At 37.1% G+C, this 16,703-nt stretch overlaps 2 protein-coding genes across 6 annotated transcripts in view; one reads left to right on the top strand and one right to left on the bottom strand.

Annotated features, from left to right (window-relative positions):
* The first annotated feature begins 6,820 nt into the window (after positions 1-6,820).
* LOC111385412 (probable alpha,alpha-trehalose-phosphate synthase [UDP-forming] 7) lies at positions 6,821-12,708 on the top strand. Its single transcript, XM_023009794.1, has 4 exons — positions 6,821-7,054; positions 7,332-9,439; positions 11,456-11,729; positions 12,090-12,708. Exons 2-4 carry the CDS (start codon positions 7,452-7,454, stop codon positions 12,399-12,401), a joined length of 2,574 nt encoding a protein of 857 aa, XP_022865562.1. The 5' UTR covers positions 6,821-7,054; positions 7,332-7,451; the 3' UTR covers positions 12,402-12,708.
* A 356-nt stretch (positions 12,709-13,064) lies between these two features.
* LOC111385413 (pentatricopeptide repeat-containing protein At2g41080) overlaps positions 13,065-16,703 on the bottom strand; it is a 6,258-nt gene continuing 2,619 nt past the window's right edge. For 4 of the 5 annotated variants that reach the window (XM_023009797.1, XM_023009798.1, XM_023009795.1 and 1 more), the window contains exons 2-3: positions 13,477-14,108; positions 13,065-13,410 (exon numbers count right to left, since the gene is read on the bottom strand). Coding sequence is in view for 2 of the 5 variants with exons in the window: in XM_023009795.1 (XP_022865563.1) it covers positions 14,102-14,108 (7 nt within the window). In the remaining 3 variants the exon portion in view is untranslated. The remainder of the gene's footprint in view (positions 13,411-13,476; positions 14,109-16,703) is intronic. The other variant, XM_023009796.1, reaches the window with a different exon arrangement.

Below are 16,703 nucleotides of genomic sequence, written 5' to 3'. Positions count from 1 at the left end.
GTTACGTATGAACGACTCAGAAGTTTCTGAAAGTCATCAAAACTAAAGGAGTCGCTAGCTTGAGATTGTGAAGCAGCCATTGAAGAAGGAACGAAGCTTTTCAGAGTTACGTAACAAGGAAGCAAAAGATGAACAGTGAATCGTGAAGGATGCGCAAGAAATATGAAACGTGATTTGGTAGTAGTAAAATGGCATGTTTGGAGTTTATAAGGGTTTGCAAAGCGACGCACCTTTTCAAGTTATAGAAGGAAACAATGATTGAAATTCTTTGGGAACCAATCTGTAAATACTATCTAATGTACCTCAGGGGACTTCTATGATAAAATTCTAATTATCTGTTTCAGTGTAGTTCAACTGTGACGTACTCTTTAGAAAACATTGCTAAAGGAAAAACTGGCCTTCAAGCTTTTCATATCTTCTTAAAATATTGTCTTGAAACATTGCACAAATGAGGCCGATCTTTGTAACTGGTATTAATTCTGCCATATTGGGGGGTAATTGTTGACACATAAAAATTCAGCCCAGATCGAACAGTCCAGAGAGTAAAGCCCAATTGGAGGATCCCCAAATCAGATAGCCCAAAGAACGAAATTCAATTGAACGAATCAAGGTGAATGCCCAAGTAAGGGGCCCATTAGTGCGGTAACGCCATCGCCCAAGTTTGCAAGTCGCTCAGAATCTGAACAACAATGAACGCATACGGTCGCCCAGAGTCTCGTCCAAATCTTCAAGTCGCCCAAGGTATCAACAAACATAACGCATTATGATTATCAAGAAATGCAGTTATTGAGGCAGTTGCTAAAGTAACCTTATCACGTTCCACGACTCAAGGGGTTCAATCGAAAGCGGTTGAACGATGCAAGATAATGGCAGCAGTTAAAATGACAGTTTCATAACAAAATGGCCACTACAAAGAAAGTGGGTAGTTATAGGGCGATCAAACAGTTTTTTAGAGCAGTTAATCACAAAGGGATCACCTATGAAGTAATAAAGGGAGAAAGAACTTAAGGCCGATGACCCGTTTAATTTATGCAAGACCAAAATTTATCTAAAAAATAAGACAGAATTTATAAACTCACACAAGACTTCTCTCCTCTCTCCACCATTTGGAAATCATCCAAAACTCTGCATAATCATTGATCTTCTCCACAATGAAGAAAATTTCGTGGTCAGAAATCTTCCTTTTTCAGATTCATATAATATTTTGTGTGCTTGCGCCCCTTGGAGGCACGTTGTTTTCCGTTTCCAATTGTAAAGTTCATCGCCAATAAAAAGAACACCCCTTTTTGGGACTTTGTCTCAAGAGGTTTCGTCCCTTACACAATCGTCTGATCCTCTTTAATTGTTAGCGAATTAACACGCGCGAAACAAACTCTTATCTTATTTTGTTGAATTGTCAACAATGACAACTTGACTTGCTAACGTGACAGGCACAATGAGCTCCTGCCCATCGTGGAGGGGAGATCATCCCTGTAGTATAGAATAAAGCCAGGGTAAGAAAGAGTGGCATGTTCTTATATAATAGATTTATAACAGTCGACTTAGGAAATGTCAATGGATAATAATGGACAATAATTGTAAGTTTTCTTTGTTATATTGTAATACGTGGATGCATTTCAGCGAGCTCAACTTCATTTTGTATTTCCTTAAAATTTGAGAAGTGTTGTCCAGGTGACTTACGTGATCCTTTGCGTGGAGGCTTTTGACCAATATGTCGTCAACGTAGACTTTCATAGTTTTACCAATGAGATCGGCGAACATCATGTTGACCAACCTATGATATGTGGCGTCTGCGTTCTTCAACCCGAAGGGCATTACCTTGTAGCAGTACAATCCCCTAGTCTGTGATGAATGATGTGGCCTCCTTATCAGATCGGAACATGGTATCTCGTTATATCCCGAGTAAGCATCCATGAAGTTTAGGAGTTCATGTCCAACAGTGGAGTCCACAAGTTAATCTATCCATGGGAGGGGGAATCTATCTTTTGGGGAAGCTCTATTCAAGTTGGTGAAATCAACGCATACCCTCCACTTTCCACTGGGTTTCTTTACAAGAACTGGGTTGGATATCCACTTCAGATAAATGGTTTCTATTATGAAGCCGTTGCGACACAGTTTGTCAACTTCTTCCTTGAGCGCCTCATATCTCTCTGGATTGAGGGCTCGCCTCTTCTGCCGATGCGGTGTGTATGTGGGGTTGATGTTTAAGTGGTGACAGCTGACCCTTCGGTCTATTCCCACCATATCTTCATACCTCCATGCGAAGACGTCCAAGTTTCTTTTTAGAAAATTCGTTAGTTCTTCTTTGACCTCAGGAGGCAATGTTTTTCCTATTCGCAAGACTTGAGTAGGGTTTTGAGAGTTGGTCGGAAAAGTCTCCAGTTCATCATTATACTTTATGGATTAATCATTTTGTGCCTCGACTGATTATTGTTGGTAAGTAATGCTTGTTTTTGACTTAAGCGCTTAGCCAATCATGATAATGCAATTACAAACAGTTCGACATAGATGTAAGAAGTCACAACATGGTCAAACAATTTTTCTTCATTCCATTCATATCAAAAGTAATTACAAGTAGTGGGCTGAAGCCATTACAAGATATAAAAGAAATCCTACTCTACTAGCAATATGGCCCCCTCCCCATTTCCGCCTCATTTGGAGCAGCTGTAGCCTCCTCGGCAGTAGCTACGTCAGGGCGATCCCCAGCAGGCCCATCAAACTCTTCCTCCAAAGCTGAAATGTCTAAGTTCGGTTGGACCTCCCTAAGGTATTACAACATAGTTTGGACGTTCCACGAGGCCCAATAATTGGCTAAGGTATCATACATCTCATGATCTTTGAAGTGATCAATAAAGTGCAGCACGACTGACTCCATAACGGTTTTCGCCTCTGTTATGAGAGAGTTGATCTCTTTGACTTAGGCCTCCACCCACTGCCTCAACTCAGGTTTCTCCTTGTTTGAGGCATCAACGGCCTCCACTCCGAGGCGATCATGTTTGTTGGCATGATCGATCCGCCTCGTCAGAGCAACGACTTGGCATTCAGTTTCATACAGTTCTTTTTTCAGCTGCTTCGACGGGCCTCAGCTTTCACCACCCTCGCACTCTCGACTTCTTATGCTTTGGCCCGAGCCCCCCTCACCTCATCCCCGTAGAACGAGGCCTTCTCCAACCTTTGGGCTAGGTCAATGTTCTTGGCCCTCAGGTCCTTAAAAAGCTGTTTTAACTTGGGATTAGCTAGCATTTTCTAATCAAGTGATATGCTTTGGATGGTTACAACTTACTACAATCTATTCTAATCATTTTTATTTTTTATTTTAATGACCGTGGGTGTCCGACTATTCTAATAATAAAATAATCATACGAAAACTGTAGTCTTAATTAAATTAATTTAAATTACTTTCGCTTTCTAAATTTTGTTTAACTTCCTTGTAGTTGGCGGTTGGGTCCGGGACGAACTCAATTACCAAACCGACCTTTTAGGTTGGATGAAATTCCAACTTGAACCAAACCTACATTAGTTAAAAATTGACCCTAACCAACCTGAGTTGGTTCAGTCGGCAAAATACCCTAAAAAAATTTTAAAAAAAAAAAATCAATTACCAAACAAGATTTTCGGGTGGAGTCCAAGCCAGCCTGAAAATTGACCTACTAAACCATGGAATTACAGTTTGACATGTAAAATGCCCAACCCTACTTGTAGCAAAACATGTCTTGTCCTTGTTTGATTGGAGCTGCATACAACTACAAGACCCATTTTAAGCTCCATCGAACATCCAATTCAGAACTGGTCAAGTGTTGTTCAGTTGGGCTCAACCGTTATTAATAATGGGCCAGTCCACCTATTTTTAAGCCCAAACTATAATCTTCCGAGATTAGCAGATCCATATCGGACTCAAAATGACCGTTTTTGTCCGTGCGCTTATATTTCTCCCACCAATGTGAGATCCCCGAGATGGTTTCAGGCTAGAACTTTGCTATTTGTACACTGATTTTTGACATTTGTATTATGTCAAGTGTTAACTGGATGAAAAATCTTTTTGAAATTTAAACTGTTTAATAGGATAATGTCACGTGGTAAAGTGTAAATAAAAATATACACTATAGTGTGTATGTAGCAAGATTCTTCGGGCTAAAGTTTGTATTATCCACTTGTGAGAAATTCTAGAAAGATTGGGACTGTTCAAATAAAGTGACTTGTGAGGAAAGCTTGGCAAGTTTTTTTCTTCAATTTTTTTTTTTTTCTTTTTCTTTTTCTTTTATTAGCTGACTTTGTAGTTAAAGATGGAGGCGTGTTTAGGCTTACTTTGCATACTCCTTACTTTAATTTGTTTAATCAACACGTGATTTAATCACTAAAAATTTAATGCAATAAATAATTCATTAATTTATTGCGCCAAATTTATCGTAAATAAAAAAAATACCCGGGGAATATTCATCTCATATATAATTTATAAATTCAATCAAGTTAAACATTAATTTTAATTATGTAATCATAATTATTATTCATTGTTTCTCACGTATTTCGAAAGACTCGTTACGATTCCTCTTCATAAACCATTCAAAAATTTATCAAATGGAGGCTAATTCATCAATTCCATACGAAGAATCACTACAGCGTAATAATCAATAAGAATTTGCTTTTGAGTAGCAAGTGGGAAAATATGAAAAGATGTTGTGATGGATAGGTTTGGACGAGGTTTGGCTTGGATTGATTTCGACTTCAACCCGAAACCAGAATCAAATTAGTCTGTTTGAGTAAATTTCAATCCAAACCAATTCACTCTAACTCTTAAATTAAACCAAACCAAATAGATTCGGTTAATTGGTTTGGACTTTTAGTTCAAATTGAATATTAAAAAATAAAAAAATGTCCAAGTTTTGGGCTCAATTATATTACAAAACTAAAATAGCTAAATAACTTTATACCACAAGAATTATTCACTAATAAATAAAATTAGGTTAATAGAGATAGATCAACCGAAAATTTAAGAATTTTGTTACCTTTTTTATGCAGATGTAGTCTGACTGCTTGAGTAGGAAAGATGCTAATTATAATATAATAAACTTGTGAAAGGAAATATTCAATACTATTACTTATCGGCAACATTATAAATTGGAGAGAATCATGATATAGTTATAAGATTATGGCTTATCTTTTGATTTTTATTTTTTTTGAAAGAAAAAAAAGGATAAACATGTGAGTTGGTTGGGTTAGGTTGGAATGATCGGTTAAACGACGATTTGAGACTTCAAACCATTATCGAACCAACCAGTCATTGTTTTGTTTAAAAGAAAACCAAACCAAATTAATTATCTGTGTCAAACCGATCCAAATTGACTCTAGTCGGTTCGATTTGATTGGTTTGATCGCTTTTTTGATTTTTTTGCCCAAGTATGGAAGTTTTTTTTGTCTACATGGTGGTCAATTACTTCGAAAGAAATAAATAATTTATTTTAAATAAAAAATCACATTAAATACAAAAAGTTAACGCGGTAAGGTGGGCCGTGGGCTAAAAGTAGGCCGACAGGCCCAACTGGCAGCCATGCCCACGTTCATTTGGACCAGGTCCGTACATGCCGGTCTCGAGGAGCGTAGACGCGCTTCATTTATGTGTACAACGAGTTCACATCTGTAAGTGTAACGTGCCAGGCGCGTGGTTTTCTGCCAGCTGGATCACTTCCAGATCGGCTTGTTCAAAACCTTATCCGCTTTCTTTTAAGGGCAATGATAAACTCACCCATGCCCATATACACCGAAAACCTTGGTAGAACAATGCTTGACCCTATTTTTTTTTTCGAAAACTCATTTAAAAATTACATTTTCCCGTAAATTAATTTTATATGTAAATTGAAAATTTTTTATTTTTCCAAAAATTTACCATTCGAAAATACATTTTTTCAAAAAAGGGCCTCAAACAAAAATAAATAAAAATACTTATACAAAATTTTTTAAATAGACTCATATTTTTTTCAAAAAAAAAATACAACAAAAATAAATAAAAATACTTATACAAAATTTTTTAAATAGACTCATATTTTTTTCAAAAAAAAAATACATTATTAAAAAATGAGACTTGACATCATTTTAATCGCACATTCTTCAATAAAATACTATTACACGTAAATTCAAAAATTTTCCTCATTTTTTAACTACACATTTTCCATCAATACACTATACAAAAATGTATTATTATGAAAATAATGTGACTCAAACAAGAGCTAGATTACATAGGAACTCAACATTGGTTACGTGAACTTGTAACAAACTAACAATTGGTATTTTCTTTTTTTTCAAATTGAAGATTAACCACCTACTGCAATATTATTACAAAAACTCGTACACTCGATCATATAATATAAAATGATGATGCAAACAATTTCTAGCCAAATCATAGTAAAGATATCGTGAAAATGATTATGCAAATAACTAACCCTGTTAAATCGTTATAAATCCCACAATTCCAATACATAGTTAATAGAAAATAATACATGCAAGAACATTTCTAACCAAGTCACATTAACATACTCACAATTAATGAAAATATGGATTATATGAACAACTATTACCCACTATGAGGCATTAGCTGTCAAAACAATTTAATACGTAACTTGCATTCGTCGGTGACACTTGCGACAACATATTTGTAAGAAAATCCCTAATCAAGTCCAATTAATTTTAATGATACCATGTAAGTATTGATATTTGCGATCGAGTCATATTAATATCTTGGATGGACCTTGACAATTTCTTATATATTAAATGGGATGTGAAGTTGACAGAGGTTGAGCCAGAACATCGGGGTAAGTTTAGAGATTCTTTTATTTGTTGCACGTTTTGTTTTACATGCTGCTATTATTCTATCGGACTTGCATAATAAAAATAATACATTTATGAATTCTTGAATATTCATATCCATTACTAATTCATCCCATATTGCATTTCCTTTTCCATTTGCTTGTGTGAAACCCTAGAATCTTATCCCAAATTCACTCTCAAGATCGAGTCTTTTACACAGAAGGGGTCAAGATTATCACTCAATTCAATCTCAGAGGTTAGTTTCAGTTTTCAATTTCTGGGATACGTTTTTCGATTGGAATTCTGTGATGCTGGGATTTTTTGTAAGTGGGATTCGTTTTGGACCATCGTATGTTTTTATCGGCTAGGGAGTTACTGTACCTGGGTTTCTGTTTGATTAATATAAATTTTGATTTATTTTATTTTCACTTCATGAACTTTAATTAGGAATTTTTGTATCTTATGTGATGTTTAGGTTTGGCTATTGAATTGTGGTTGCCTAATGTGAAAACATGGTTTTTCTTATGACGCAGATCATTTGAACAATTCCCATTTGAAGATAACAAGCAAATTCTGGGTTTTGGGGTTTCGTGTTGAGATTTTGAGGGAGTGTTTAATTTCGGGAGGAGGAATAGAAGAGAAGTTTTGGCAAAATGATGTCAAGATCTTATACCAATCTTCTGGATTTGGCGTCTGGGAATTTCCCTGTAATGGGCAAGGAGAAGGAGCGAAAGCGGTTCCCTAGGGTAATGACAGTCCCTGGGAGTATACTCGAGCTAGATGATGACCAGACTAATAGTGTTACATCAGAAAACCCATCTTCAGTTTCTGGTGAAAGAATGATTATTGTAGCAAATCTTTTGCCTTTGAAAGCAAAGCGAAGGCCAGACAATAAAGGGTGGAATTTTAGTTGGAATGAGGATTCATTGCTTTTGCGGGTTAAGGATGGCTTTCCGGAAGACATGGAGGTGCTGTATGTTGGGTCATTACCTGTTGATGTCGATCCAATTGAACAGGATGACGTAGCCAATTATATTTTGGAAAAATTCAAGTGCGTCCCTGCCTTTCTTCCACCTAATCTTCTGGGAAAATATTACGATGGCTTTTGCAAGAAGCAGTTGTGGCCACTTTTCCACTACATGTTGCCGTTTTCAGCTAATCATGGAAGTCGGTTTGATCGTTCAATGTGGGAAGCCTATGTGTCCGTAAATAGGCTGTTTTCTCAGAAAGTGGTCGAGGTGCTAAATCCTGAGGATGATTTTGTTTGGATTCACGACTATCATTTGATGGTGCTCCCCACATTTTTGAGGAGGCGGTTTGTCCGATTGAGAATGGGTTTTTTCCTTCACAGTCCTTTTCCATCATCTGAGATATACAGGACACTTCCTGTTAGAGAAGAAATCCTTAGGGCCCTACTCAACTCTGACCTTATTGGCTTTCATACCTTTGATTATGCTCGGCATTTCCTATCCTGTTGCAGTCGGATGTTGGGCTTGGAATATCAATCAAAAAGGGGTTATATAGGACTAGATTACTATGGAAGGACAGTTGGAATAAAGATTATGCCAGTTGGGATACATATGGGCCATATTGAATCAGCAATGGAACTTGCAGATAAAGAGCAGAAGTTCGAGCAGCTGCAGCAACAGTTTGAAGGTAAAACGGTTTTACTTGGAGTTGATGACATGGACATTTTCAAAGGTATCAATTTGAAGCTTTTAGCTATGGAGCACATGCTCAAGCAGCATCCAAATTGGCAAGGAAGGGTAATACTGGTGCAGATTTGCAATCCTGCTAGAGGGAAAGGAAGACATTTGGAGGAATTAAAAGTTGAAATAGAGGAGAGCTGCCAGAGAATCAATAAGGAATTTGGGAAGCCTGGATATGAGCCTATAGTTTTTATTCATAGACCTGTATCAATAAGTGAAAGAATGGCATATTACAGTATTGCCGAATGTGTTGTGGTTACAGCTGTGAGGGATGGGATGAATCTGACTCCTTATGAATACACTGTCTGCAGACAAGGAGTATCAGGTGCAGAAACTGGTTCAAATCTGAGTGGACCCAAGAAAAGCATGCTAGTTGTATCCGAATTTATTGGGTGTTCTCCTTCCCTCAGTGGTGCAATTCGTGTTAATCCGTGGAATTTTGAAACAACTGCTGAGGCAATTAACGAGGCGATATCAATGGCTGAATCAGAAAAAGAGTTGCGGCACGAGAAGCATTATCGTTATCTTAGAACCCACGACGTAGCTTTTTGGTCAAGGAGCTTCTTGCAAGATATGGAGAGAACTTGTGCAGACCATTTCAGTAAAAGATGCTGGGGGATTGGTCTAGGCTTTGGGTTCCGAGTGGTGGCTTTAGATCCTAATTTTAGAAAGCTATCTGTAGATGATATAGTGGCAGCTTACCGTAGTGCTAAAAGCAGGGCTATATTTTTGGATTATGATGGCACATTGATGCCTCCAACTTCTATTATCAAGACTCCAAGTTCACAAATTCTCTCTATCTTGAACAGACTTTGTGGAGATCCAAATAATACTGTTTTCATGGTGAGTGGAAGAGGGAGGGAAAGCTTGAGCAGGTGGTTTTCACCTTGCAAGAAGCTGGGACTTGCCGCGGAACATGGGTACTTTTTGAGGTAATGTTTCTTTACCCTTCCCGGTCATCAGTCAATTATTGTTTACTTTATCTCAATGTTGGCTCGGTAATTTCCATATAAAGAAAGACACATGACACAAAAGGCACACTGACATGTTGTTGTTCAAAAAGTAGGACCTCTAGCCATTGAAATTTGGATTAGAGGAGTGTCTATTTGTTGCATTAAGATAACTTTTGGGTTAAACTAAGATAACTTTTGTATGTCCTTGATGTTCCTCGTGTGTTTGAACTGCAAAGAATATGAACAGTATGTCCCCCCATATGGGGTTCCAAACATTTTCCTGATGTGTGTCTGGGAAGTGTCCGTCAAGTATTGGATACTTAGAAAATATATATAAGAATAGAACACACCACATGGAGTGTTGGACACATGGAGTGTTTAAGACATGCCACCTCATTAGGATGGTTCGTCCTTCCTAGGTGCTATATTTCGAATATCTAGTTAACAAGTTGCTTCTGATTGTGACATTGATGTGGTATAAGATGAGTTATTATGAGCATGATGCCAGAATGGTTTTGCTTGAATTAAATGATAAACTTCAATCTGTAAATACTATCTAATGTACCTCAGGGGACTTCTATGATAAAATTCTAATTATCTGTTTCAGTGTAGTTCAACTGTGATGTACTCTTTAGAAAACATTGCTAAAGGAAAAACTGGCCTTCAAGCTTTTCATATCTTCTTAAAATATTGTCTTGAAACATTGCACAAATGAGGCCGATCTTTGTAACTGTGACTTCAGTTGGGCATACTAAAGTGCTGTTCTTGTAACTTAGGATACCTTCAGCTCTATGCTTTACTATATGAGTATCTCCTATCCTATTTAATATGTGGTGAGAATGAAAGTGCTTCGAGGCATTATTAGTATGTATGGTGATAATATCCTTTAATATGTGGTGATGACATCCTATTTTTAATATATGGTGTTATAATCCTCAGTATATACTCCTGGTGGATTAAGGTGCATTTTGAGGCGGGGGCTAGGCTTTTTATCATTTTGGAGCTGCTTAGTGTCGATGCTCCTATAACTTTTTCTACTCTGGATGTTGTTTTTCTTGTATTTCTAAAAATGTCATGTTTTCAATGAAAAATCTAGTCAAACGTGGGAAAGGCTCTGCTCTTTATTTTTTGGATCAATTTTTGCTCTTGTTGTTATATTTTTTTGAAGGAAATATGGATAAATGGCCGATGACCCGTTTAATTTATGCAAGACCAAAATTTATCTAAAAAATAAGACAGAATTTATAAACTCACACAAGACTTCTCTTCTCTCTCCACCATTTGGAAATCATCCAAAACTCTGCATAATCATTGATCTTCTCCACAATGAAGAAAATTTTAAAAATTACATTTTTCGTGGTCAGAAATCTTCCTTTTTCAGATTCATATAATATTTTGATTGTTTCAACTTCATTTTTATTTATAAATAGTACGAGCTAAGCAAGACAATTACTCGAGGAAAGCTGAAAAAAGCAAGCGAGTAGCCATTAAGGAAAGTGTATTGGATATTTGGTTTGAACCAGTTGTCCCACCCTTTATAGCCTGTACTGGTTAGCACCTTCTGATTTTACTCTATCTAGTCCTCCGGACTTTGCATCTCAGCACAAGCTATGCCAACACCAAAATTTTCCCACACCCTTTAATTAGGGTGATCTCGTAGTTCTTGGTCGGGGAAGATACATTGTTAGGTGTTCCATTTTCTTTTCCCATTGAGGCCGACAATCCGTCGTTAACAGACTACAGCCTGTTAAACCGACTTCGTTAACATACTGCAGTCTGCTTAACAGACTTATCTCTATGAAGTTTGATAAACAAACATACTCCACGAAATAGGAGGGTAATTTAGACTTTTTAAAATATAAGAGGCCTTTTACACTTAAAATGTGTGAGGCATTTAGTAATTTGGCCCCTTCACTAGGTCTCTGTCATACCCTACTCCCCAACCCCGAGTTGTGTTGTAAATATTTGCTGTATTATAATCATAGAATTTCACAGGTGGCCACAACATGAAGATTGGGAAACATACGGCCAGAGTTCTGAATTTGGATGGATGCAACTCGCTGAACCTGTTATGAAATCATATACTGAGGCTACTGATGGTTCTGAAATAGAACGAAAGGAAAGTGCTTTAGTCTGGCATTATCAGGATGCAGATTCCGGGTTTGGTTTTGCTCAGGCAAAAGAGATTTTGGATCATCTAGAGAGCGTTTTAGCAAATGAACCTGTTGCAGTGAAGAGCGGGCAATTCATTGTAGAAGTCAAGCCTCAGGCACGTTTCATAATCTCTATTTGCATGTCAGCTATATATTTCTACTGCTGTAGTTGGCATATATTCTTTCTCTTGCACTTGATAATTCCCCATACCATGAATTGTTTGCTTCATGTTTCCTTAGATGGTTGCCGTTGCATTTCCTTCGTCAATTGTTTGCTTCGTGTTGTATTAATTTTCAAAATCTCGACAATTGAAAGCTTTTTCTTTTTCCAGTTTTTAGTTATACCCTGGGGTTTTAGCAGTTAGTTTTTTTTTTTTTTTTTTCTTTTGTTGGTCATATTATACACAAATATTGATTTTGATTGCCTGGCAACTCCATTAACAAAATGAAGTCTTCCATTTCTTATTTCCTTCCAGGGTGTTAGCAAAGGAATAGTTGCAGAAAAAATCTTCTCATCAATGGCAGAGAAGGGGAAACAGGCTGATTTCGTGCTGTGCATTGGGGATGACAGATCTGATGAGGATATGTTTGAAATAATTGGTTCTGCAGTGTCAAGACGAAGTCTTCCCTACAACACACAAGTATTTGCTTGTACAGTAGGTCAGAAACCCAGCAAAGCCAAATATTATTTGGACGATACATCTGAGGTGGTAAGCATGCTTGAATCTGTTGCTGAAGCTTCTGATTCTCCAGTCTCATCTGACAATGAATCTGATATCACCGTCTAAAAATTTAGTCGGGTTTCTTTGTTTTGTTTGGATTTGTTTCATTCTTTGTTGAAATGGGATGATGGAATACATGCTTACTTGGGGTGTTAGAATATAGGTTCGAGGGGAATGAAGACACCTGCTTTCTCTTTTCTTTCTTGTTATCTCTCATTTTTTATTCTTTAACCCTGTCCCGAATAGACTTTGTATCGGTCTTGTTAATTGCGTCAGTTTGGATGAACTGGAAACAGAATTTTCGTACGAAACAAGAACTCATCAAGATTCAAATGCTATTTATGGCGGGGCTCTAGCCTGAGTCATTGCACAACTTACTTAGTCTTGCCGGAATCAAGAAGAGTAATATATTTTTTTGGGACATGATAGGATTGTGCTTGGTTTACTACATAAGGGTGTTCGCACCCCCCTCACATGGTAGGTGGGACCCGCCTCATCACTCTCATGTACACATTTTATGTATACCAAGACTTGTCCAATTTCAACTGCTTGAAATTTTCTCATGCCGTTACACGGAACAAAGAAGTTATAGGGTCCACGGTACTTGAAATGACCAAAGAACTAAAAATGTGCCGAATCCAACTCTTACATTGCATCTTCAATTTTGTACAGTTCAGCATATCAATCATATTGGTGTTCCATGTTTAGACGATAAAATGGGCGAAGTACTTGAAAGAATGAGTTTTCCCTCAACTGCTTCTAAGTAGAAAATGATTATTCGTTTACACTTACAAAAGATATTATTAAATCCAATTTCTTATAGAAAAATTCAAAATATTAAAGTAGTGTCTTACTGAATTGGTTTGTTTAGATCAATAATTATAAGATTCTGTCATATTATCAGCAGTCCCTGCCAATTTGGATACTTTCTTGAGCATGTACGCCATGGCTAAAATTGACACCTTTAAAAATGTTAATGTCATCGACTCCAAGCAAAGCCAGCCGTTTTTCCTTCAAACCTGATGCTTCAGCTCCTCCCGACATATGCCAGATTAGCCTATGCAATCGCCAATTTCTGTTTTCGACAAGCATTAAATGACAGTTATAACAGTTAAAATGCCAACGGTACAGAAGATATTACCTTTGCAATACCTGACGTTGGACTTCGTGCCTCTCTGGACCTTTAATATAACATTCAAGAGGTGAAATTGAAGGTTTTGCGGTCGCACCACCAAACAGGATCAAGACCAGCCCCTTGTATAGGTATAGGGTTCCAAGCCTTCATTTAAGAAAGAGCTGGAGAGGCTGTGACCGGAGAAGAAGGCCTTGTCCCCTGTGGGCAGTAACCAGGCCAAAAGATCGGCTCAGGAATCTGAAAAAAGACTGCAACGCCGAGCAGTTCCAAGGCAGGCCGGTTTACATTGCTATACATTCTCAATATTTGGCAATGCGGCCCATTATCCAATAAATTTAAACAAGTAACATTAATTCAATTAGATGGTGTTGATTGCAAGCAGACCAACAGGACAATGGAGTTCAAAACAGACTAGATTCAGGACGAGTTGCCTGAACAGATTCAAAATAGTGATTGGGCAACTAGATTGCCTGGAGGATATCAAGATATGCAAATATCTAGTCATATCATTTCAACAAGCTCGACAAAATGACGATTGGCATTAAGCGGCATTACATTCAAAATAGTCCATGCAGCAAATCCTGTTGTTGATATTATGCAGCATAGCATAGGTCCTAGCTTTGGTCTTCTTTCAATTGCTAATCAAGAAGAAGCCGCATATTAGTTGGGCAATCAAAAGATTGTTTATTAGAGATATAGATATATAAATAAATAAATTCATTCTTTCTCATAGTTGAAGCGTTTAGATGATGTGGTTTAACATAGTACTAGAGTATGACATAAGAATTGGATTCGAGGTGCACTACACCCCATAATATAAAATCCCCCGTGAGGCATTTTGAATTTAAATGACTATTTGTATGCAGAGGGAGCATAATGGATGATATTTACGAGTTTAAATTTTTAAATGGAATGGTTCAACAAGCCCAACTCCATCTGCATATAATAGCACCAAACCTTCTCGTCAGCTGTAAAATCGTGTTCTCTTGGACTAAATATCAACATTTAATTACTAAACTACAGTTTGGTTACCTGATCAATGACGAGAGAACAAGTAATACTCAGAGCTATCTACAGTAAAGACCACAAACAAAACAAACAACTTCTATTTTGAAAGCGCTGCTATTAATGTGCATTATTTCCTGCAAGAGTAATATCTACTGCAGCATTGTTGCCACTCTGAGGAAATAATTGATTTAAGGTAGAATATAGAGCCAGGCACCAGCAGCTGAGGAAAACAGAAGTTGGAAAGGAAGGGAGAATAAGAAACATTATGAAGACAGCCCTGGTTTCAGTTATAGTCCAGTACTGTGGTTCTCCTTTCATGAAAAGGTGAGCAACCATAAATCGCAGTTCTCGCTTTTATGTTCTAATTATCAATTGGACTGGAATATTTCTAAAAAAGCATAAAGAGAAGGTAAATTATCTATTTAGTGCCAACATATTAGATTACTTAGGGTAACAAGTGCAATATGGCAAATTGTCATGGACCAAGCCTTCTTTTAGTGCTACTAAAAGGTTGCTTTCTAACTCATGACCAGTATATGCAGTGCGAAAATAATGTAAATGCTGTATAAATGCGCGACTTCTTACATTACACACTGAACAAGAATGGCTATCATGCAACTTTGTACATGGGTGGAAAACACGAGTTCTATTGGCATAACATATATTGAATATGTGTCATGTTATATAGACATCCGCATGATTAAAGAAGGGGCATCTGCAGGAGTATGCCTGAACAGTAAATTTGTGTAATTAATTGCTAAACTCATTAACAATGGAACAAGTGCTTTAGGTTTTATCGACTACAATTCACCCATAAACAAATGATTACTTAGAGAGTTGGTACTTGCAAAGAACGAGTAATAGTTCTCATAATTCGATAGCAGGAGAATAGCATGTATATCCGGAAGCAATATATAAGTCACGTGAAACTGTGAAAATTAGTGCATATTCACAAAGAACGTAATTTGATGCATAGATATCAACACACTTAGGCAAGGCTTGTCTAAGAGCATATAAATCATTTTATCAACATTTAATTACTAAACTACAGTTTGGTTACCTGATCAATGACGAGAGAACAAGTAATACTCAGAGCTATCTACAGTAAAGACCACAAACAAAACAAACAACTTCTATTTTGAAAGCGCTGCTATTAATGTGCATTATTTCCTGCAAGAGTAATATCTACTGCAGCATTGTTGCCACTCTGAGGAAATAATTGATTTAAGGTAGAATATAGAGCCAGGCACCAGCAGCTGAGGAAAACAGAAGTTGGAAAGGAAGGGAGAATAAGAAACATTATGAAGACAGCCCTGGTTTCAGTTATAGTCCAGTACTGTGGTTCTCCTTTCATGAAAAGGTGAGCAACCATAAATCGCAGTTCTCGCTTTTATGTTCTAATTATCAATTGGACTGGAATATTTCTAAAAAAGCATAAAGAGAAGGTAAATTATCTATTTAGTGCCAACATATTAGATTACTTAGGGTAACAAGTGCAATATGGCAAATTGTCATGGACCAAGCCTTCTTTTAGTGCTACTAAAAGGTTGCTTTCTAACTCATGACCAGTATATGCAGTGCGAAAATAATGTAAATGCTGTATAAATGCACAACTTCTTACATTACACACTGAACAAGAATGGCTATCATGCAACTTTGTACATGGGTGGAAAACACGAGTTCTATTGGCATAACATATATTGAATATGTGTCATGTTATATAGACATCCGCATGATTAAAGAAGGGGCATCTGCAGGAGTATGCCTGAACAGTAAATTTGTGTAATTAATTGCTAAACTCATTAACAATGGAACAAGTGCTTTAGGTTTTATCGACTACAATTCACCCATAAACAAATGATTACTTAGAGAGTTGGTACTTGCAAAGAACGAGTAATAGTTCTCATAATTCGATAGCAGGAGAATAGCATGTATATCCGGAAGCAATATATAAGTCACGTGAAACTGTGAAAATTAGTGCATATTCACAAAGAACATAATTTGATGCATAGATATCAACACACTTAGGCAAGGCTTGTCTAAGAGCCTATAAATCATTTTTCGAAGAAAGATAAGATACATAAAATAAATGTGTAGCTAAGTAGCTTATGTGTCTCACAAGGAACAACAGAGCTCAAAATAATTGTTAATGCATATGATATATTTGAACTCGCAAAAATAAAGGGGGAGAGGGAGGGAGGGGGGGGGGGGGGGGGGAAGAAAAT

The sequence above is a fragment of the Olea europaea genome, unplaced genomic scaffold (assembly GCF_002742605.1).
Source record: "Olea europaea var. sylvestris unplaced genomic scaffold, O_europaea_v1 scaffold3155, whole genome shotgun sequence".
In the NCBI taxonomy this organism is placed as follows: domain Eukaryota; kingdom Viridiplantae; phylum Streptophyta; class Magnoliopsida; order Lamiales; family Oleaceae; genus Olea; species Olea europaea.
The sequence above is the reverse complement of the archived record's forward strand: the minus strand, read 5'-3'. Positions and strand labels throughout refer to the sequence as shown.

Coding starts and splice junctions, on each gene's coding strand:
- LOC111385412 (XM_023009794.1), top strand. CDS start 7,452: ATGATGTCAAGATCTTATACCAATCTTCTGGATTTGGCGTCTGGGAAT. Junction 9,440..11,455: donor GAACATGGGTACTTTTTGAG/GTAATGTTTCTT, acceptor AGAATTTCACAG/GTGGCCACAACATGAAGATT. Junction 11,730..12,089: donor TTGTAGAAGTCAAGCCTCAG/GCACGTTTCATA, acceptor ATTTCCTTCCAG/GGTGTTAGCAAAGGAATAGT.